The 22,357-nt window shown below is 41.1% G+C and overlaps 1 protein-coding gene across 4 annotated transcripts in view; it reads left to right on the forward strand.

Moving 5' to 3' along the window:
* Positions 1 to 22,357, forward strand: part of FGGY (FGGY carbohydrate kinase domain containing) — a 129,469-nt gene that overhangs the window by 72,577 nt on the left and 34,535 nt on the right. For all 4 annotated transcript variants that reach the window (XM_059478187.1, XM_059478188.1, XM_059478189.1 and 1 more), the window contains 3 exons: positions 12,857 to 12,964; positions 16,639 to 16,700; positions 22,100 to 22,247. In XM_059478187.1, the coding sequence (XP_059334170.1) occupies positions 12,857 to 12,964; positions 16,639 to 16,700; positions 22,100 to 22,247 (318 nt within the window). The remainder of the gene's footprint in view (positions 1 to 12,856; positions 12,965 to 16,638; positions 16,701 to 22,099; positions 22,248 to 22,357) is intronic.

Raw genomic sequence — 22,357 nt, forward strand, 5'->3', positions numbered from 1 at the left:
GCTTCTTGCATTCTTATGTTGGCCCTACAAAGATTTAGCTGGTCTGGTGCTGGAAATATTGGGTTTGCTTAGTTTGGGTCCCTCTGCTTAAAGCCGTGTGGGATTGGTTACCTGTTATTAGATCAAGCCCTCAATCCACCTTGGATTTCTTAACTGTAACAGCTGTATATTTTAATAGGATATGGGGGATTTTGCTGCTTCTGTTTTAGGAAGGAGTTTGTATTCTGTACTATGTGATTCTGGGAGAGTTAAATGTTTGTCTTCTTCACTGATGTTCACATGAGAGCATCACTTCATTGTGGGGGACAGGACAAAGCAACTTACTTTGATTTGTTGTTTAAGTAGCAATATTCTAATTTGTGTCCACCAGCAGCCTTTCATTGTAACAGAAGATTTTTGGTTTTTCTTTTCTGTATTCTTCAAAGTGATGCAATCAGATCTGACAGGTGCAACACTCCCATCAAGGCTCCAGGGTAACCAAATCTGATCACTCCTCTCTAGACCCAGAAGGATGGATTGGCCTGAAGCCCAAAGTCTTAAGCAACCCCAAGTGTCTTCCTGGAGTGCTCTGCTCCAAGGAGAGCTGCATAGGGGAGTTTTCTCAGATCACAAGCATACAAATGTATAATGAATGACCTTTCCAGATCCCTTGTTTCTCTTGTTTTTGTGAGTAGGCATGAACTTACTGAACAGCCTGCTTGGTCTGTGTGTCTGGATCTCAGGGAGAACAATTTTCTGCTCTTTTTCTTCCAATAACTGTAAAAGAATAACTAAAATATAAATTAAATAAGATATGATAAGGGATAATCTTGGTCATCTAGATTTTTTCTGGGCTGTGGAACAATGAAATGGAATTTTTGAGGGAATACAATAATTGTATGAAAACTTGAGTTTTCTGTTAGTTTTAAAATTTTGGAATTAGCCTTATTTGCAGTGAGGGTTGTGAAAATTTGGGGTCAAATCCCATATTTTCTTTGCTCTGTGATTCTGTCAGATGATTGCCTTTCCTTGGTTCCCTCACTTGTACAATGAGCACAAAGTGAAGCTGTGCAGACAAAGATCTCTCCATTGCAAGGTGTGGTATGGGAGTGCTGAGTATCAAGGGCTCCATGGACAAGGGGCTATAGATGCAGTGCTGTTTATTCTTCTTAACAGCAACAGTTCCCACAGTCAGGCAAATTCCATCAGTCTTTGGGCATTAGGTCTCTTATTCTGGCTTTTCCCCTCCATTTCCAATTCAGTTCATCATCTGGTGAATCACTAGTTCTTCATCTAAGTTCCTTGTTGCTGTTCCAGCTGTGAATGGGGCAATATCTTGGATGGGGCAAGCTCTTTTAGGGAGAAAGTAAATCTCTTGTCATGTAATCCCTCTGGGAGCAAAGTGGGGAGAAGCATTAGCTGCTACTTTTCTCCCAGTGTCAGCTGGGAATCACAGTTTATGCTGAGTTCATTGTTTATAGCTGTGGGTGAAGGCCTGAGGTTCTCTCTCTCTGTTTACTCTGTCCTTGGGAGTTTGTCTCAGTAAGTAAGGGCTGAATAAACACCGGGTAAGATCCTCAGGATTTACCCATTTAGTTATTCACATGTTTAAAAATATGTTTGAAATAGTGTGTGAATGCATATCCCATATAATGTGAATCTGCTTCCAGCTTCAGGGGTATTGCAGAGGATTTATTAAACTTCAGCCATGATACTGTTGTTGGTTGTGGCCTTCACTGATGTAGAAGGAACACTTAAATAATGGGGGGAAAAGGAAAAATCACTAAAATGAACTATATTATGCAAAAAATAAATAAGAAAGTCCTTAAGATGTGTGGGAAGGGCATCCAGCCACAGTAACATGGACTGGGTCTGCCTGGGAATCCTCAGAGCTTGGCTGGGGGTCCTGGAGGGCTTTTCTCAAGTGCCATGTAGGAGTAGAGTTTGTTTTGCTACTTGTGGCATAGCTGTTCCATGTGTACAATTCCCAACCTTTCAGCTTGGGATGAGGTCCCAGTAGTCTCCTAAAATAAGATTCTGCTGCAAATAATACCTGAAACATGTTTGTTTAGGAACCAGAACTGAAGATTGAAGGGCTATGAGCTAAAGGAATAATTCTGAGATTTAAAAACTCCAGTGTTCTTATAAGAGACTTGCGCTGGTCTGTAACATGTCATTGTAGTAAATTTATTTTCTAATGCACATAAGAATTATTTTCTTATTTGTTTTCTAATAGAGACTTTTCATGAAAACTGGGGGTTGTTTGCAGTATCAGTCACTTCTGAAGACTTGGTTTCTTCTGGTGGTTGAAGATAAGAACACAAATTTGCCTGAACTTCATCTCACTGGAGGCTGGGAGGATATTTTGGTGTAAATTATTGTATATTTCCTGTATTTCTATGATCTTCCCTAAGACACCTGTTACTGCCTACCATTAACAACAGGTTAGAAGGTACTGTATGGCTTTTGGGGTTTGATTTTATTGTTTTAAACACAAGATGAGTTAGTTCATACTGTGATGAGCTTTAAGGGATTTAACTTTCCATAGCAGCAAAATGTAGTGTTATCAAGTGGAAAGTTAAAATGGCTGTGCTGGAAGATTTATAATCTTAACACAAACTGGCATTTTGTGACAGTGAATATCTATCACTGGAGGAGAAGTAAAAATAAATGGGTGGAATAAATGGTTGTAACTCATTTGAGGCCCTGGATCCCCAGTGAACTATTGTTTTGAGAGGCACAGAAGTAACTGCAGTGAGTCATGGAGCAGCACTGCTGCAGAAGGGTCCAGAACAGCATTTCAGCAAGGACACAAGCAGAAGCCATGGGGTAACCAGACAACCTTTCAGCCCATTTATCACAGCACTTGCAGCTCCCATTTCAAGGAAGGCGACACAGTAAATATGAGCAAAAAAAAAAAAAAAAAAAGGTTAATGTGTATATCTGTATACAGACATTTCACTAAATAAAACAATAAAATAAATCAATGCAGAACTGTTAGTGCTTAAGTGCTTAGCAAAAAGCATCTGAATCCATCACAAATGGGGGCCTTTTTTTTTTTCTGTTTTGGATTTTGAAAACAATTTAGCAGATTAAAGGTCTTTTTTTACCAATTTCTGAAGGAAACCTTGACCTTTGGGAATACAAAGAAAAGGATCATAGGCTACTGTGTCCATCGTGTACTTTCCCAAGCTGAAACATAAATAAGCTTAGTGTTAATGGATTCTGATAAAAAGCAGAAGTAAGTGGATGTGAACATTTAAGCTTGGAACAGTCAAAATTCATCTAATTTAAAGGGTTTGCTGCAAAGCTGAGCATTCAGTCAGGGTCCCTGACAAGACTTTTGAAGTTCTTGCATCTCTGATTTCGGCAGAAGGAAATGGTGGATGTTGACTGAGTCTGGAATGATTACCCCTGCATTCAATCCCATTTAACTTCTTCCAGAGCTGAAACTTTCAAGTCGTCCCAGGCTTAATTCCAGGTTTGCTTCCTGGAATAAACAGGAATTTAACCTCACACACAAGGAGCACAAACTTCACAGGGGTGCAGACTTTCTGTGCAGGACACCAGGATTGTTTTTTTCTGTGCCCAGGGACAGTTCCAGAGGCAGATGCTGTGCTTAGACTTGTCTGTTCTCCTGGAGACCCCTCTCATCAGTGACTCTGAGTGACCTGATAATCTGGCACTGCTCCCTAGACCCTCCTGGGCTCTCCCTGTGCTGATGCAGAATTTGTTTGATTCCCCTGCTCCAGCCCCTCTCTGGGAGTGGTTCCCTATTCTTGAATCCAGTCTCTCAACCATCTGACAGTGCCTGGTGAAACCCTTCATTCTGCACAACAAACAGCACCATTACTCTAAAAGAAAACATGCACACTGAGGCCTCTGAGCCCTTTTAGGTTATGACATTTTTAGACCATCATTTGTTGGATCCCAGACTGCTCCAGGACTTGCCTCTTTGTGACAGGAATCTCAGGATCCAAATTCCCAGGATGGCAGAGCTCCCTAAGCCCAAGCTGCTGCTCCCTTCCATCACCTGTGGGGCTCCTGACCCTGATTCACAGAGAGGGCTCAGAGATTTTTGATGCGTCCTGGGTGAAAGCTGAGAGTCTGCTGCTCACAATGCCTGGGGAAAGTCATGGTCAGGAGATTGCTGGCAGAAGATCTTGTAGAAGGTTGAGAACTTTGTGTCTATTCCACAGCATTGATTTTTAATTTCCATTCTCTAATTGTTTCTCTCAAAACAATTGCATGTGGTCTGGTGGGGTGCTTAATTATTGCTCCTGATACAGCTGTAATTAAGCCATGCTCCTCTTCTAACTTGTGCTTCAGTGGCCAACTTCCAAATTCTCACGTCCCATTACAGCTCCCATCTTCTGCAAACAGCAGGTAAAATTCAGAACAGGACTTGAGGAACACATTCAGACATGGCCCTCTCAGCTTCTCTTTCATTAACATCTTTCCATTTTTACTTAGATAATAGTAAGGCTAACAAAATGAGGAGCATTTTTTAATTCCAGTATAATTTTTTTCTTTTTTTCTGTTTTTTTTTTTGTTTGTTTGTTTGTTTGTTTGTTTGTTTGTTTTTAATTCTCTTTTGAATTTAAAGGTTTGAGTGCAAAAAGTGAAAGTCAAAAGTTTACAGTAGGAGGGGTACATACCAGTCTTCCTCTCTATTTTCCCCTGGGGAAAATGGCAGGATTTTTTAATGTGAAAAGTATTGTTCTACTTAAAACAAATATCCGTTGTCCAGCTTGGCTGGTTAATGTTTAAAGCTAATATCATTGCCAGCTTCTTTCATAAGACTGGTATTTAAAAAAAAAAAGCAAAAATAAGATTTAAAAAATCCTTTTGTGCGATCGTGAAATAAGAGTAGGGGCAGATGAAGGAATGAACTGAGTAATCTATAGTGTGTATTTGTACCATGTCAGCAACTCCCAGCAGCACTCCTGGCCCTGGTTTCCTGTGCAATGTGCCAGGTCCCTGGGATCTGTCACACCATACACCACAGAGAGATGATGAGTAGAGGTGGTTTTGCTGGGCAACTGACCTCCAAGTTTTGCCCATAATAATTTATTCATGTGGCTGTACCCTAAGACATTCCAATACCAAACATACCTTGGGCTGAAAATTGATGCAGCCTATTGGAAAAAATACCCACAGCCAGCTCAAATGAAAAGCTGGACCTGGCTGCTGCCTGAAAATGGGGCCTCAGGAGGTGCAGGGGGTCACAGCAGAGAGTTAATTCGGCCCCAGAGCATCCCCTGTCAGAAGCTTTTCTCAGAAATGCAGCTTCAAACTGGTTTCAATGGCAGAAATCCAGAAAAGCTGCTCATACAAGTGCAGTCTCTGACCTCTTTATTCCCTGCCTGATCTGTTGCATTTTTAAATACAGTGTAGTAAAACAGGGGTGGTTTTTGGGTAATTATGATTTTTGTGTTGTTGTCAGTTTTAAACAACATTTTAATGGATGCATTCTCTTTTAAGAGCCAGTACCTTCCTTGTCTTTTCCTTCTCTAGCTGAATTTCTCTTTATGCCAGTAAATATAAACTACTTCTGCTGCTCTAGATTAATTCCTCTTTACACCAAGAAGTATAAGCTCAGTAAAAACTGAGTAACTAAAATGATCATGAGTCAATCTATTCTTTTATTAAAATTCTTTTTTTTTTCAAATACCATTCCTTGTTTAGCCTTTAAAAAATCTAACTGTGCAAATGTTTAATAAACTCTGTGAAGTTTTACTCAAATTGATTCTTGTTAGATATAGAGCTGGGTCGTGCAGTATATAGTCCCAGTGTATAACTCACCTGAAATATTTTCAGAGATGAAGCAATCAAGTTGCCCTTGGAGTGTGGTTTCTTTATTGCACATTAATCACATACCTGGTTTGGCCTCTAGTTTGTAGACCAGTTAATGTTTTATGGAGAATTTAGAAAATTAGAAATAGTTCTGCATGTGTGTCATTCACATTTTGCTGCCCTTCTCACACAGGTTACTTCTTGGAGTAAGAGGTAGCAGTAGTCCCCAAGAATTCATTTGTGTCTCCTAGTTTTAGGTTGTACTGAGAGTTTTGTCTGGGAGGTAATTAATACAGGGATTGAATTTTCCAGCTCTCTGTGGCATAGCTTGGGCAAGAAGTGATGAGGTGCATGTTCAGTGAGGCATTCATGGAAGTGTTTTGTATCCCCTAAGCCAGAATTCTTCTGCTGCCTGTAAACAGGTTACCAAAACCATCCGTGGGTGGATGAGCTCAGGCAGAGCCCCAAAGTCCTCGTCCTCTGTCTGTTGTTGTTGTCACTTGTGTGACTTCCATCCTTCCAGTGGGATAAAGTGAGCTCTGTGCAAGAATTTCTGTGGTCTGGTCTTAATATCATGGCAGAGTAAATCTGTCACTGAGGATGGCTCAGGGGATGCCAGCCTGTCACGTGGGGCAGAGCTGGTGACTTGCCCACCACAAGCTATGCAGCTGCATAGCAAACCCATGATGGCCAGGGGACCTGAGCTTAAAATATAAGCAAATAAATTGCTGGCAGTGTATGACCTGTAGGAATCGGAATATTAATAAATTTTAATTTCCTTTGTGTCCTGAAGTACATTTGAAGTATGTTTCTTGTGTCCCAAAACCTTATTTTCTTAAATATATCTTGCATCAGGCTGAAACTAGAGTACTGTATTGTGTTTAGTGTGTAATTACAACTACTAATAGACATATTTTAAGAAGTTGACTTGGTGCACCATAGATTTAACTTAGAAAATAGCCTCCAGAGCTATAGGAAAGTTTCATTTTAAACCCATTTAAAGCTTGAGAAATAATGCCAGGATGGCAATTTTAGAGTAGGATCAGTTCACTGAAACACAATTTCATGCCCCAGCTCTGCCCAGTTTATATATGTGTATATATATATCTATATGCCACCAGCAAGTGCTGTTATTAAATCACACATTCAGTAGCTATTACTGTGACCTAAGTTTGAACCAGAAACCTAGAAATGAAACATTCTTGGGTTTCCCTTTGAGTTCTTTCCTTTTTTTTATGAATCTCTTTCATTCTTTGTCAGAGAGTTGGGGTCGAGTAGCTCTATAAGACCCATCTGTCAGCAGAAGCAAAATGATACAGTTTTCTTAATGCAGGATTTTATGCATCCATGTAAAGCCTCTGAATTGAATGGCTGTCAGTATTCTCAATCCACAGCCAGTCAGAAACTTTGAAAGTTAAAAGTCAGCAAAAAAGTTAATGAAAGTATTTGACTTGTCAGTGATCAAAGTCCAGAACTGTAAAGAGCATTTATTAGTTGGTGACTGATATGGTGCTTTTCCTTTTTTCTTTCTCTGCTCTCTCCATTAATATCTTAGATCTTTTCTTCATACCTGTCTTAGCCTAACAAAAGCAGCTGTTATTCTGAATTTCTGGCTATAGAACCTGATAAGTGAGGTGATTTTCAAACAAATTTTCTGACCTAGCTACTCCTTAGCAAATAATTACCTTAAAAAGTTTTGGCTCTTATGTGACTTACTCTGAAAGTAGAATAAAGGATTAAACTTGCTTTCATGGAAGTGAGTGTTAGTCAAGAGTAGTTCCACAGAAATAATTTCCTCTCTCTATGGCATGTTGGAGGTAAATAGAGATGCTGATAGTGATAGCAGAATGCTGCCACATATCAGAAGCTCAATATTAAAAAGCAGAAATTAAAATGGCAGAAGACGGATATAGCAATATACCTTGTTAATATAAAGATTTGCTTTTCAGGTAATAGTCAAATTCTCTGTCAGTTTTATTGAAGGAGTTTGTGTAAGCCTACACCAACAGATGGTGTCAACTAGGAGAGAAAATTGCTGAAATTCATACTTCACAAAACTGCTCTCTCCAGCATGGTGTGTTTTATTTTATCTTGTCTCTGATTGCCCTAACATTTACATAAAGCTGAGGAGGAAACACAAGCATGTGCCTGTTCATCATGGCTGGTCCAGGAAAACAGAGCTAAGTGAAACAAATCTCACAGTGCCACTTGCTCCTTTGATGGCATGGCTGGGTGCCCAGGTGAGGCTTGGCTGTGAAGGTCTCTGTTCTGTCCTGTCCTTGAAGCCAGGGACAGTTCTGAGAGCTGAACTTGGGATAAAGGCACTGACTCCTCTGATTCACTCACATGAGCTGTGAATTAGCCTCTCCTGCTTTTTTTTCCAGGTAGACTTTTATAACAGAAATAGATTTTTTTGCCTGCTTTTGTTTTAAAGGGAGAGGCAAGTGGGAAGGACTAATCTAAATGAAATACGTTACAGATCTCATAATAATGCCATTTAAGTAGGTCCTTTCTTAATTTACCTTAGTTCTATATAGCCTTTTATATTTTAAAAACATTTTTCATTTCTGTGGGCTGCCAGATGTGCTGCTGATACCTTCTGATCTTAGGTAGTTTGACACTGATTTTCCCAGCGCACGCCAGGGTTCAAGTCTGGCCTGTAACTCATCCAAATGATCTATTCATAACAAAAAGTGCCTTCTGGCAGTTGCACCACAGCTGAATATTGTTAAACTGAATTCATCCTTTCATTTGTTTCTGATTGCTCTATAATGTTTACATATCTTACATATTAGTATGATCTTTTATAAAGCACACACTGAGGTTAAACCCGCCCAGAGAGAACTTTTATTTCCCTTCTTCTCCCTTTCAGAAGGTGTGGAACTCTTTTTTTGCTTCTTTTTATTTTTTTTTTTCTGTCAAATGAGCAGGAATCTTGGAACTGCTTAGTGCTCGTTTCATCCAAAGTGATGGGGCTGAGCAAGCAGGAATGTGTGTGGTGGGGAGGCAGAGAAAGGTGACATTTCCTTGCACAGAAGGATTGTCCCCATCCCCAGACAGAGTAAGTGTGAGGTGGAATTGCCTGTCTGGGTGTAATCCGTGTCTGAGCTGGCATCGTCACCCATGAGGGCAACAGTCCCTGTGTGAACACGTTCAGCTGAAATATTTATAGATGCAGCTTATGACTCAAAGTCTGAACAGGTTCAGATTCCTCTCGTCTTCTGTCTTCAAATTCCTGCTGCATTAATTGTGCAGAGATCACTCTCACCTCTAGCAGAGGATATCCTGTGTTTCAGTTTCACTCTATATAAAAGATAATAAGTGTTACTATGTCTCACAGTGGGAGTGTGTCACAGGAGGAATTTCAGTTCAATGAAAGGCAGAAAATCTTAGGCTCCCTTTGAATTTGTATTTTAACTTCCAGAGAAGGATGACATCTCTTATTTGCTTTAAAAATAAAAATCAATTGCCCATAAATCTGAAACACATGTTGTTTTTCTACTAAAAAGATTAAGGATTTTCTTAAGCTCATTAAAGGAAAAAAAAAATAATGACATTGATCCTCCTATATCACCATAAGAATGTCTGAAGGCAATTGAGAGCTGTAAAAGAGACATGGTGTTATTGTAACCAAAATAGCCCTGAATCTGGAAAATTGTGCTTTTCTTTTCTTCTGGGTTCTGCAGCAAACTTTGCACTGTTTCTCCAACCTTATGCCTCTGTCTAGTCATGTGTTTTAGTGGGATTGAGTGGGATGTATACTCAAACAGAATTAGGACCTTTTATTATGAAAATACAAATGCCAGCTGCTGCATGGCTTGAAAGATTTAATCACCGTCCAAATATTTCAAGGAGGGGAAATGGAAACCATTTGCTGTTTCTGATGGATATAGCTACAGGAGGATGCTCATCCTGTTGCTTCTCAAAGATTGTGTGTCTGTTTTGGGGAATTTGTTTTTCCCAGTTTTCTTGCTTTTTGTGTGCATCAAAGCCTAGAGTCTGCAAATGTGAATTGAAGTCCTAAAGTGAAAGGGGGAAATGGGAAATCTGATTATGCCCTATCATCAGTAAAGCCCAGCATGACAAGCCAGTGTTCTTTATTCCAGTTAAAAGTTCCCACAGCAACAAAACTGATAACCAAGTGCCCTGCTGGCTTTATTCATCAGTGTGGCAATTCCCAACGCCCTTGTTTGCTCTGTTCATGTGTTGAAAGTTTGCTGGAATGTGTACAAATGGTACTTTGGTGGTAAGAGGATAGGAAGGTCTTAGTGTAATGTGAGAAGAGCCAGCATGGAAATATCCTGTCCCAAATTCCTGTGAGTGTCCAAAACACAAAGCCAGAAGTACTGGCTGCAGGGAGAATTTGGCCTTTTAATGAATCTAAACATTTTCACAGGAGAATTCGGTAAATGGTAGACTAATGACAGGAAAAAGGTGTGGGGTTTGTATTTTATTTTATAAACTCTATTGTCCTTCTGGATGTTGAGACTTTCCCCTGATTTCATAAAGCATCTTGATGCCTTTAATGTGCTTTGGCTACTTGTTTTTTTCAGGTGACACAGCAGTTGGATCTTAAGCTTGATCCCTTTGCCATAACCAGATTTTTCCTTCAGGAGACTGCAGAACCCTGCAAAGTTCTCTGTATCACAAATATTTTGAGATAAGCCTTCAAAACCCCAGGCCCCTTCTGCCCTAAATGTACCTTGTGACTTCCTGGGACACTGTGCTGTGTCCATGGCTGTGGGATGGGAATGAGTTGGGATGTTTGGGTTCTCCCCATGCTTCCATCACCAGCTCAGAGCAGATACTGATTGGGAACTTTGACCACATGCTGTGTTCTCAGTAAGGTCAGTGAAGTGGAATTGGTCTAAAAATCAGCTTGTTTTAGGATTCGCTTTTTCTTGTGCTTTGTTTTGTTATTGAAATCGTAAAAGAAGGCTTGCCCCATCGAGGTGCTGAAAACTCAAAGCTGTATTAATTTGTAGTTTTAAGAGAAAACAAAACAAAACCAAATGTCTTTGCAATGTTTTTGACGTAGCTTCGTCCACTTGGAGTCATAAATGCCTTTGTAAATTCAGTGCAGCTATTCTTGCTCTTTAATGTGTTTAGTCAGCCAGAATCTTGCACAGACACACAGACACATGTGTACACACACATCTGTAGGGAAAGTAAGTCAGGGCATCAGAGCTGATAAGGGAGAACCAAGCAGGATTCCCAGATTTGTTAGATGCCTTCCTGAGAGAAATCAGCATTTCTTGACACAGTGGTGATGTATTTTGAAAAACAAATTTTTGTTGTTTTGTTTTCCTACTTAACTTCCTGACAAGAATCAGCTGTACTGTAAGTTTATGGCTTGAGCAGACTATTGTTTGTGCAGAAACCTCCCTGCTGCTGTATTTACTAAACATGTGTGATGCACAAATGCCAGTAAACTGCATCTTGGAGCATATTCCCTACTGGCTTGTAAAAACTGCCTTTAAAGTTCAGCCTGTTTAAATATAGAGAGAATGTGCATAGTTTGACAGGAGCAGGCCTGAATTTTTAATTATTCTCAAAACTGTTTTGATGTGAAGTCCAGGCTTTATTGAATTCAACAGCAAACCTTGAGCATCCTTCAATGGGTCTAGAATTTTGCTATTGAAGAGGAAAGTCTAAATGCAAAACACCCCATTGTCCCATTGACTAGGACCTCTCTTTTTGCTCTTCAGCATTGGAAACACACAGACTGATTTCGTTAGGGAACTAATTCTCTTGTATCCTTCTCTGCTAGTAGTTCCCACCTTCTAGAAAACAACAGTTGCAGATTTAGCCATCATCAGTGGGAAGTGCAGCATAAATCATGGGATGGTGTAGGACTGCACTGCTGTTCTCTTTTCCCAGTGAACTCACAGCTGTGTCTCACTTGAGTGTGGAAGAGAAAATATGGATCCTGCTTCCAAGAGAAGCCTGGCAGGTAATGGATGGCCTGTGTCCTCCAGTCCCTGCTGCAAGAATTCCATGTTCAACCAGGGGGGAATTCGCAATTAGTCTTTGGAGCAAGTCCTGGGACCCAAGTCCCACCATCCCATTTCTGGTGTGTGCTGGCCTTGCTTGCTAGACTGCACAGTGATCTGCTGAACCAGGAGGGAAGTCTAGAAAGTCTGTCTGGTCTATTGAAAGTGAAACCACTTTGCAAGAGGAAGAAAAATGCCCTCCACCCTTATAAACTGGTAATTTGCATCTTCTGAAGGAGAGAAAGGAAATGAACCAGTGTCTCCCACATCCTGAGTGGTCTAACCACAAAAGCAGGGAGTGCAGGGGCCAGGCTGTCACTGTGCTGGGGATATTGGTGTGTGGGTGGTGGAGCACTGCTCTGATACCTGCCTGATCTGCCTTCACAGCTAGGAGTGGTTTGTGTAAAACTAAGCCTAAGTGAGGGGCAGAATCTGGTGTTTAGCCAGGCATGTTTGCTGCTGAAGCCAAGCAGATCCCAGCCCAGGTGTGCACCTGAGGAGCGCAGCTCTCCTGGCACTGTTGTGAGGGCCCAGGTGGAGCTTGGGCTTCCACTGCCAGCATGGAGCTGATGGCAGCTCTCAAGGGACACCACTGTCCTCTGCCAGCAGGATTCCCTCCTCATTCTGGGCTCTCCAAATGTACAGGATGGGTGCTCTGGAAACTCCTGTGGCTGATTACAGTGCCTGTGTTTGCTCATCCAGTCAAGCAGAGTATTGTATCCCACTAGTCACTCTAAGTAAGGCCTTTTTCTGGAGAAATGAGGCAGTTTCCCTCTCTCTGTAAAATGCATCTCCTATTCCTGAAATTTCTTACTTTCTGTTTGGCCAGGCCCAGCTGTTCTGTCAGTGGGGATGGGTAGGCTGTGGGCTGTGTCTTGTCATCTAAAAATTATGTAAATGGGGGAAAACATTTTTCCATGCTTTTTTGGAGTAAATTTACCTGTATATCTCCACTTCTGTTGGTAATTCCAGTGGAGAAGCAGGAATTGTCTCAGTATTGGACTCTGATGGCTGCCAAGCTTTAATTGTGAAGTTCCTACTTTGACAAGTACTTGGATTCACTAGAGCTTTCTGTTGTTTTTTTCCAGGTGAGTGAAACCCCCATTTTTGTGCCTGGTGTTTGGGGACCATATTTCTCTGCCATGGTACCTGGACTGTGGTTGAATGAGGGAGGCCAGAGTGCTACAGGAAAACTGGTGAGTGTTTGGAGACTGGCAATTCAGACCTGAAACACCTCCATAAGATCATGGGATGTACCAGGCTGCTGAAGGCAATTAACAATTAGATGAGTGTTATGTCTGTTATGTAATTCTAATTTGCATAGAGATAGGGGATTATGTACAGGGCATGTCTTCCTTTTATGGTGATGGTAATGATTATTGTAATTATCTTACAGGCAAATTGGCTTCATTCTTTGCTTTAGCAGGAGGCTGACACAGAGTGTGAGGTGAAGAAAATGATACATACTGTATTATATAGATCAGTTGTGTTCATTGATGGACATAAATGAAAGATATAGGGGCAGAACAGTAACATGGTAACATATTATTCCATCACCTCAGTTGTTTCCCTGAATACAGAGAATCTGAAAGTACTAGGTTAATTTAATTTACCAATAAAAATTAAAGCTAAGCAGGGTTCACTAAAAAATGAATCTTTGTATTTACAGGAAGGCAGTCAGAAGTAAAACATATCAAATTTAAAGAAAGTCTGCATGTACACTTCAGTATTTAGGCTTGAGTCCAAAAGTGTCAGCAAGTCCTTGGTGACTGCTTAACCCTGGGGTTTCTGGATCTCCTTGTGCTGATGCCTTGTGAAGGCTGCCCTAGAACAGAGACTAGACAGAATTAAAGACTAAAGCAGGGATTTATTAAAGGGCCTCAATGGATCCACCTTGGGCAGCACAAGAGCCCAGCCTGGGCTACACCCAAGATGAACCAAAATGGTCACAAAATGGATGGCCAGTCATGGGGTACATTTTTATAAGTTTTGGTCCATTTGCATATTGGAGTTAATTGTCCAATTACAGTTTTAGCCTTTGAGGTTCCATCCTTCTTATTTTTTCTGTCTTCAGTCCACAGTGTTTATGCTCTTGGGCCTGAGATTTGGATTATTTGTCCTTGGTCCCCAGCTAGAGCAGGAATTGTTTTGTCTCTGTTCTGTGAAGAGAGCTCACCATTCCCTAATATGAAGTCTAGAGTTACACACTAAAGCAGCACAGAATGTGAAAAATATAAAAGCCAAAACCTGAGGCATCAGTGTCACCTTGCCCAGCCTTAGGTTGCCCTGGCTGCCCTCAGGGCTGAGCTGCAGGGGCCTCTGGAGAGGCTGCAGGAGAGAGCCCCAGGCCTGTGGGTGTCCCTGCAAAGCCCCAGTGCAGGTGGGTTTGTTCTGTCACAAACTGCAGCTGTGATCACTCCTGACTCAGCACCACCCATCTCTTTACAAGCCTGGAGGTGGGAGTACATGGCCAGGAAATGCACTGGGGCATTGCTGCATTTAAACATTCCATATGGAACAGTCACTGAATGAGAAGCAGAAATCCTCCTGGATCAGGAAGCCCAGACACACCCCAGGCTGAGCTGTGACTGGGATTCCTCCTGTGCTCTCTCCTGACGTTCCTCTGTGTCACAGCTGCAGTGGCAGAGTCATTCCTCCTCCGGCAGCCTGACTTCCCACCCCACCTCCAGCCCATCCTTAGCCTTGTGGCTAAAAACTTTTAAATTAATAATTAATAATAATTTTTAATAATTGCTTTTGCAGCAAGTGGGATACGTGTGCTTTAAATTTTTCAGGTAAAGATTGGGCTAGGACCAAAAAGTGTCCCATTTTACAAATAACTGCTACAACCAGACATAAAATTAAATAATATCCATATAAAATAATAAATGAATGCTGATAACACTACCATTTTTCAAGGAAAATAGCAAATCTTGTGTGCTGCTTTGCAAGAACACTTTTGAGAAGGAAGTTTCTGTGTGCTTAATTCTGAACAGGTAAATACACTTATCTAAGTTCCAGACAGGATACAGGCAGTCAGTAGTTGTTCTTGGCTGGCTCACAGTGGTTCCACACTTTAAATGTACAATGAGAGTTAAGGCATTTGAAAAAGATGATTTTAAAAATCCTTTCCTTTCTTGTACCAGAGAACAAGGTGTTCCTGAATCATTAAAAAAATTACTGGGAAAAATGAACAGTCTTGTTAGGACCCATAACAAAAGTCAGCTTGAAGTACTGTTAGGAATATTAGGGAAAATGTCTCATTAAAACACTCGTGGAATATCCCCTGTGGTTTCCTTGAGGTGGTGTGAACAGAAGACACAGGCAGCCATGGGAGGAGACACAGCCATGTGCACTGTGCAGGGTACACTACATTTATTATCTCTGTCGTTTCAAAGATCCTGCTTTCTCACACCTAAAGTTTTCTGAAAACAAACCAAAAAAAGGAACATGTTTAGGGATTCTTTCCATTGCTTGATCAACACCCCAAGGTGAATTATTTCCATAAAATTTGAACAGTCTGATCAAACTTCTTAAAAGTAAAGTCGATCCCTTTAAAAAGCTCAAATTTTTGGGTGATACTGCTGCAAAAGAAATTACTTGGATTTTGAAACTTGTTTTAGATAGAGTCCAAATGAAGAATTAAGAAGTCCCTTATTCTGCAAATTCTTGTTTATTTGTATATTCAATGGGGTTTTACACTACATTTTCAAAATTTATAAGAAGAAATATATTGCAAAACAAAGGATGGCATGACATCATTGCAAAATGTGAAATAAAAATAACAGAAAAGTGTTTCTAAATGCATCCCTCATGTGGCCATGGCTTGAATTAAGGGCAAACTTTGTAACTCCTGTAGCAGTTCTGTGTAACAGTGTTTTCAGAGCAGACACCTACATATGATGTTTATTTATGGTTTTATTTCTGAATTTCTGAGCTGCCCCTGTGTTCTGCAGGATTGCAGAATTCAGGCCTGAGCTGTGTTTCTGGTGCATGCACATGTTTGGCCTCTGATGCTGATCTCAGGGAGAACAGACATGCATTATTTTCTTTGCTGTGTTCACATGTGTATGCTTCATTATGTGGTTCAAGACTAGACTCATGCTGTTAAGATTAAATACCAGTGTGATTTGCTGTCAATAAGTACTGCCAAATATACTCAGTGCTCTTGAGTAGCTGTAGTTTTGCCTCCTTAGCTTTTACTGTCACCTCTGATGGGATATTACCAAGAGACCACAAAACGTGCTGAATTATTGCCTTAAGAGCCCATATTATTCTACCTGATACTTTGTTTTGTGAGTAATGGTAACCACTCTGGAGGGAAAGGACAAGCTGATTTATAAATTCAGCCAAAGACAGAGCTTATATTGATCTTCTTTTATAGCAATAATTGCTTCTCAGGGTATACATTTTGTTTCCTGCAATGAATGCATGAGGCATCTATCAGGATGACAGCACACCTTGTGTTTTATCATAACAGTGTGAAAGAGAAAGATGATGCAGGGATTTGGGCCAAGAAGATGCTTCTGGTAGAATTCCAATGAGGATATCCATGCAGAATGGGACAGGCTAGAGGACATGAGGGGGTGTTGGACAGGAAAAGAGTCATTCTTTCACCTTAATCTCCTGACTGAGGAGCTGCATGCTTAGCATTTGGCCTGGGTTTGGTGCAAGGTTGGTTGTTTTTCTTACTGTTTAAATGCCAAATCCTGAATTTCAGTGGGAGTTTTGCCATTGGCTTTGCTAGGATTAGGATTTAACACTTCATGAGTAATTTAGAAGCTCTCTTGTCTTTTTTAGAGCTTCCCTTTTCCAGGATTGAATTTTCAAGATGTAATCATCCTCAAAATGTTGCTTTTCTCTTTTTCAGATTGATCATGTGGTGCGAGGCCACGTCGCCTTCCCAGAATTGGAGGCCAAGGCTGAAGCCAGGTCACTGTTTTATTCCTTTATCACATACCTGCCTCACAGACTGATGCACACTGTATTCCCAGCAGTGTCCTCACTCTCACTCAGGGGAATTAACAGTCTGATAGCAGGCTGGAACTATTTACAAAGACTTCCCAAATGATTGCTCATAAATGTAAGATTGAAACTCCCCTCAGATACCTTTGGCATATCAGATACCTTTGGCATATCTAAGTAATCTTGTTAACTTTTTGCTTTTCTATCCAGCCCAAGGTATTTCTTGATTCTATAGCACCAGCCCCGTTCAGCAGACGTCCGTGCCTTGGGCTAGCAATATGTCTTAATTTGTAGGTGAAATAACTAAGCTCCAAGGATGGGATGTAGCTTAATTAGGAATATATTATTCAGTATTTTTGAAACAGTCATCTAAAGGAAGATGTAGCCACTGTATGAGAAACTCCAGCTTGCCCCACAAATAGAACAGAGAAACACAGGATGAATTTTCAGACAAAGCTTTAAATGGAGGAGTGACTTGGAGGTACCTCTAGGATTCCTTGAACAAGAGGCTGTCTGTGATGTGGAATTTGAGCTTGTTCTGCTTTAGAAGCAGATGAAGACAGTTCAGACACTTCTGTCAGGCCTGGACTTCCTCAAGCTTTTTTGGCTTGGATTCATTCTGAGATGGTTCACATCACTCCCAGAGAGGTCTTAGCTGAACAGTTGGGCACGTTGGATGAAAATGTGATTCTTTTAAATGTCTTTTTCCTCCTTAGATTAAAGAAAAAGCCCAGCAAACTTGGCATTTTCCCTTCAGTTTCTCCCTCTGGTCTTTGAGGCAGGGCCAGTCCTGATGGATGGATTAAGCACGTGCTGATACAGAGATATTTTCAGTCCTCCCTGGGGAGATAAAGCTCTACCTGGTTTCTCTGGATGACCCTTCCTTGCCTTGCAGGGCCCACTGCCTTACTTGTTTGTTAAGAACTTGACCAGGATTCCCAGAAATACATTGGACTTCATTCAATATGAAACAGATTCATGCTTCCTAGAATTCTCTTTGTTGTTCTTTGGAAAAGGAAATCAGGAAATAAATGCATCTGTGTATGTTTGGAATAAAGATTGAACTGGGTCTTTTTCAAAATTCTGGCTTCCAGGCCATTTTTCCAGTGCCCCCATTTGAAGTATGAGCATAAGACAAACAGTTTAGTCTGTAATGCCAGGATAAACCATTTTTTTTTGTGCTGGAAAAATGCCTATGGAGTATCCTACTTGTGTCTGCTGGGTCTGATACTGAACTGACTGACCACAAACAATGCCACAGTGCAGAAATTGAGATTGTGATGTGAACAGGACACTAAACACAGAATATTGGCAGTAGAACTCCATATTATCCAAGGGTCTGGTGTCATAACTTTGGATTTGAGTCTCCTGCAGTTAGTAACATGGTGGAGAATAGCACTGATAGTAAGAGTTGTGATATTTTATTAAAAGAGTGATAATATTTTACTAAGTTAATTTGCTCAGTGGTATTTTTCTAATGGTTTCCAGGTATCACTCTCCTAATGAAACATTGGTATTGCTATAAATTTACTAAACAAGTCTCATATTAATTCTCTCGTCTTCTGTCTCCCTGTCCTTCTCAAATATTTATTAAATTTAAAGAATTTCATTTGAATGAACAAAAATCAGGAACTTTGAAATTTGAACTTGTTTTTTCCTTTTTTTTTTCCTTTCTATTTTTCCATGATTCCCCAAACTTCAGCCTTATCCTGGATACAAGTAGCAGCTGCTGTTGGCCAAAACTCTGGATTATGTGTTTACCTACATTAAGTCATATACACAGAATAAAAATAATCCCAGAACCACAGAAGGGTGTGAGTTGGGAGGGACATTAGGCCCACCCAGTTCCACCCCCTGCCATGGCAGGGACATCTCCCACTGTCCCAGGTTGCTCCAAGCCCTGTCCAGCCCGGCCTTGGACACTTCCAGGGATCCAGGGGCAGCCACAGCTTCTCTGGGCACCCTGTGCCAGGGCCTGCCCGCACTCACAGGGAAAAATTCCTTCCCAACATCCCATCCATCCCTGCCCTCTGCCACTGTGAAACCATTCCCTGTGTCCTGTCACTCCTGGCCCTTGCGATTGTCTCTCTTCATCTTTCTTGTAGGCTCCCTTCAAGCATGGTACCTTGTTTTGGAGGATTATTGGTGATGATAAATTATTTCACTGGAATTCTCAGCAGAACAGATCAGAGAATTTGGTTTATTATGTTTAAGGATATTCTCTGTATGGCTGTAGGAATTTGAATCAGTTCAGCCATTGCAGATAGCCATGGAGGGGAAACTAAATGAGGATTCCATACTTTGGTGTGGAATTCCATATTGCCTTTACTTCCCATGCTGGGTGCAATGAAGAGTTAAGCACATGCATGTCTGGATCATTAAAGAAAAAGAATCAGAGGTCACAAATCCATGCCTCTTGGCTGCTCTCACCTCCTTCTGCCTCCCCAAACCTGTCCTCCCTTTCTCCTGAGGCTGCTGAGAGGCGGGTTTGGAATGGCAGGTCCCTGCTGAGCAGCTGATCTGGGGAGTTTCCCTGTGCAAACTCTCCTTTGCCCTACCAGAGCAGATTTCCAGCTGTTTTAGCACCACTGCAGAGATTTGTGAGAGGCTCAGACAAGCTCTGACCACTGCTGCTGAAGGCCAGGCTTGTGCAACCCTCCCAGTCCTATTCCTGAGCTCTTTCTCTCTTTCTTACCCTTCTTTTACTGGAAGTGGAGAGGATTGAATTACACGAGGATTTTCTGGACAATTTAAATGTAGCATTTGGTCTATCTGATGGGCACAATCTGTGTGCACCAAAACTTGGGGTTTTTTGGGCTGTTCAGTGAGTTGCAGAAATTGCTGTGATGTTATCACTTTTGCTTCTCATGCTCCATATTATGTAGGTCTGACATTTAGTCATCACTACTCTGTTAAATCCTGTACAGGTATATTAGAGTAGGAAATTAAAAGAAAATAATATGATCCTTTTGGCTTTAAAGTTTAAATAATTCTGGTTTCTAGAATGGCCATTTCTAATCTGATAGAGAAGGAAAGTGTCTAACTGGCAGCAAAGTTTGTGTCCTTTGGCACTTGGTGAAGTGCTGGTTTAGGGCAGAATTCTTTTTCCTATAGATCTCAGTGCCATTTCCTCATCTAAAGAGATGTCTCCTGAAAAGAAAGCATTGAAGTTACACACACAACATCCACCAGCAATTCTGGCATCTTTCTGGCAGAATATAAGAATCATACTTGGCAGTTCTCTGTGTCTCTAGATGGTTTAGAAACTTTTTTTTTAATTTAGAAATTTAAAAAATTAGGATTTTTTTTTTCCCCTGAAAGATATCTGCTGGCATCTTTCAGATTAAATACCAACCCCTGGTTGCTTTCTGAAGTTGTGTCCCACGTATGAGCACAGCTCTGGGCAGCCTTGCATTGATTTCTTATTCTCCACTTTCAGCACAGTTCCTTTTACATGGCAGCAGCTCGTGCTCAGCTCTGCAGGTCAGAGGCAGCTGCCACTGATACTTTCACAGAGAACTGAGTAGAAAAAGCTCCAGGAGGTGATGGTGTTACACTGTGTTAAACACAAAGGTGGTAAAACAGGCTCTGGCAGGTGTTTGAGGGATTTTGCTGGTCACTCAGTCCAAATGTAGTGCCTTGAACCCTTATCTATATTTAGGAAAAAAATAAAATGTGAAAAGGTGTGGGGAAAAGTGTAATTCCAAGGTTATGTGGATTTTAAGCATATTTGGCTCAACTTCAGCCTCCTTTGGTTCAAGTCCTTGTGTTCTGACAGAGCTGCACAAATGGCTAATCCTTGTGAGAGCAATGGAGAGGAGAGGAGAGGAGAGGAGAGGAGAGGAGAGGAGAGGAGAGGAGAGGAGAGGAGAGGAGAGGAGAGGAGAGGAGAGGAGAGGAGAGGAGAGGAGAGGAGAGGAGAGGAGAGGAGAGGAGAGGAGAGGAGAGGAGAGGAGAGGAGAGGAGAGGAGAGGAGAGGAGAGGAGAGGAGAGGAGAGGAGAGGAGAGGAGAGGAGAGGAGAGGAGAGGAGAGGAGAGGAGAGGAGAGGAGAGGAGAGAGGAGAGGAGGCTGGGATGTCTGGTGGTTGAGTGAAGCTTTCCTTTTTTATCCTTCCCAACAGTCAAGCCGTGATTGAGACTGGAATTAAAACTACTTTATCCTTAGCATGTACTGCTTTAGGGATGGAGAAAACAGGGCCACTTTTACAAGAACAGGAAAGAAATGATGGTGACCTCCAAATTATCATAATTCGGGTCCAGGAAGACACATAAAGCACATTTAAAGGACGTGAATAATGATGTAAATTAGTAATTTTAATGTCTTCCAAGTGTACTTCATTTTGAATGATATCCTCTGATAATGTACACATGGTAAGGTATAATTGAAAAAACATGCAGCTGAATGGTTGAATGAAAAGTATAAATATACAGCTGCTAGTGGGTCAGAAGTCAAACTAGTAAAGCATATGCCAAATTCCCTTAGGGATCTCATTAGTGCATGATTGAATATACATGTAGAGGCTAAATGAATATCACTGTTTGGGTCTGCAGTGGATGAGACAATGACTAATCAATTGTAATTAGGGTTAGATGCTATTATTGACCCACATGTCTAGAATTAAATGCCCCTCTTGGAGGTTTCCAAGGAGTTGGAAAATATCTATGGGTTTGTTTGTGATAGGATGAGTGTTTGAAAAAAATATTCTGAGTGTAATTGCAACATTTTTTAAATGGAATGTCACTAGAGTCATTGCAAGCCAAGGCACTGAAGAATTCACCATTAGTCTTAAGTCCAGGAAAAAAGTCTGTTGGATATTGTGGAGTTGGGTGTAGCATCTGAACTTAGAAACAATCATATTTAGGCCCATGTTGGGCTCCTCCCTAAAATAGCAGCCACTCACTTTCTCTCCTCCACCCTTAGTGCTGCATTTTAATCATAACACACACTGAAATAATTATGGTTTAAAAAAGGAAAGCTGTACATCCAGCGCTATTGATTAATCAGAGAAATTTTTAAACATTTGCAAAGGAATTTGGTTTTCATTTCTGTCTGGAATCCTCCTTACTCCTCCCTCAGCTGTGGGAGAGGAGCAGCAGCAGCCCCCAAATCTCAAACAGCTCTGGGGACTCTTAGGAGTCAGTGGACAAGCTCAAGGTCATATTATCTCCCTTCATCCCAGGAAATTAAGGAATTCTGATGGCCTGTTGAGCCCACGTGCACAGAGATATCCTTGCAGTGCCATGGCCTCGGCAGGCAGTGGGGTTTTGCTGTTCTTTAGTGAGGTTTCTGCATTTGGTGGTGGTACAAATGTTTTATGTTTGAGGAATAACCTCCCCCCTCTTTTTCCAACTTGTTTTTCTTGCAGTGCTCACAGTATATATACATACTTGAACAGTCACCTGGATCTGATTAAGAAATCTTTGCCTGTGGGTTTCCTCACTGTTGATTTACATGTTTGGCCAGATTTCCATGGTAACAGATCTCCCTTAACAGATCTGACACTAAAGGGCATGGTAAGAAACAGCCTGTCTTTGCAAAAAGGTCAATACAGGGTAAAAAGGAAAAAAAAAGCAGTTTGGAAGGAGCTTTTCTTCAATTTTGAGAGTACTCCTCCTTAGCTATT

This window comes from Ammospiza nelsoni, chromosome 9 (assembly GCF_027579445.1).
Source record: "Ammospiza nelsoni isolate bAmmNel1 chromosome 9, bAmmNel1.pri, whole genome shotgun sequence".
Taxonomy (NCBI): Eukaryota; Metazoa; Chordata; class Aves; order Passeriformes; family Passerellidae; genus Ammospiza; species Ammospiza nelsoni.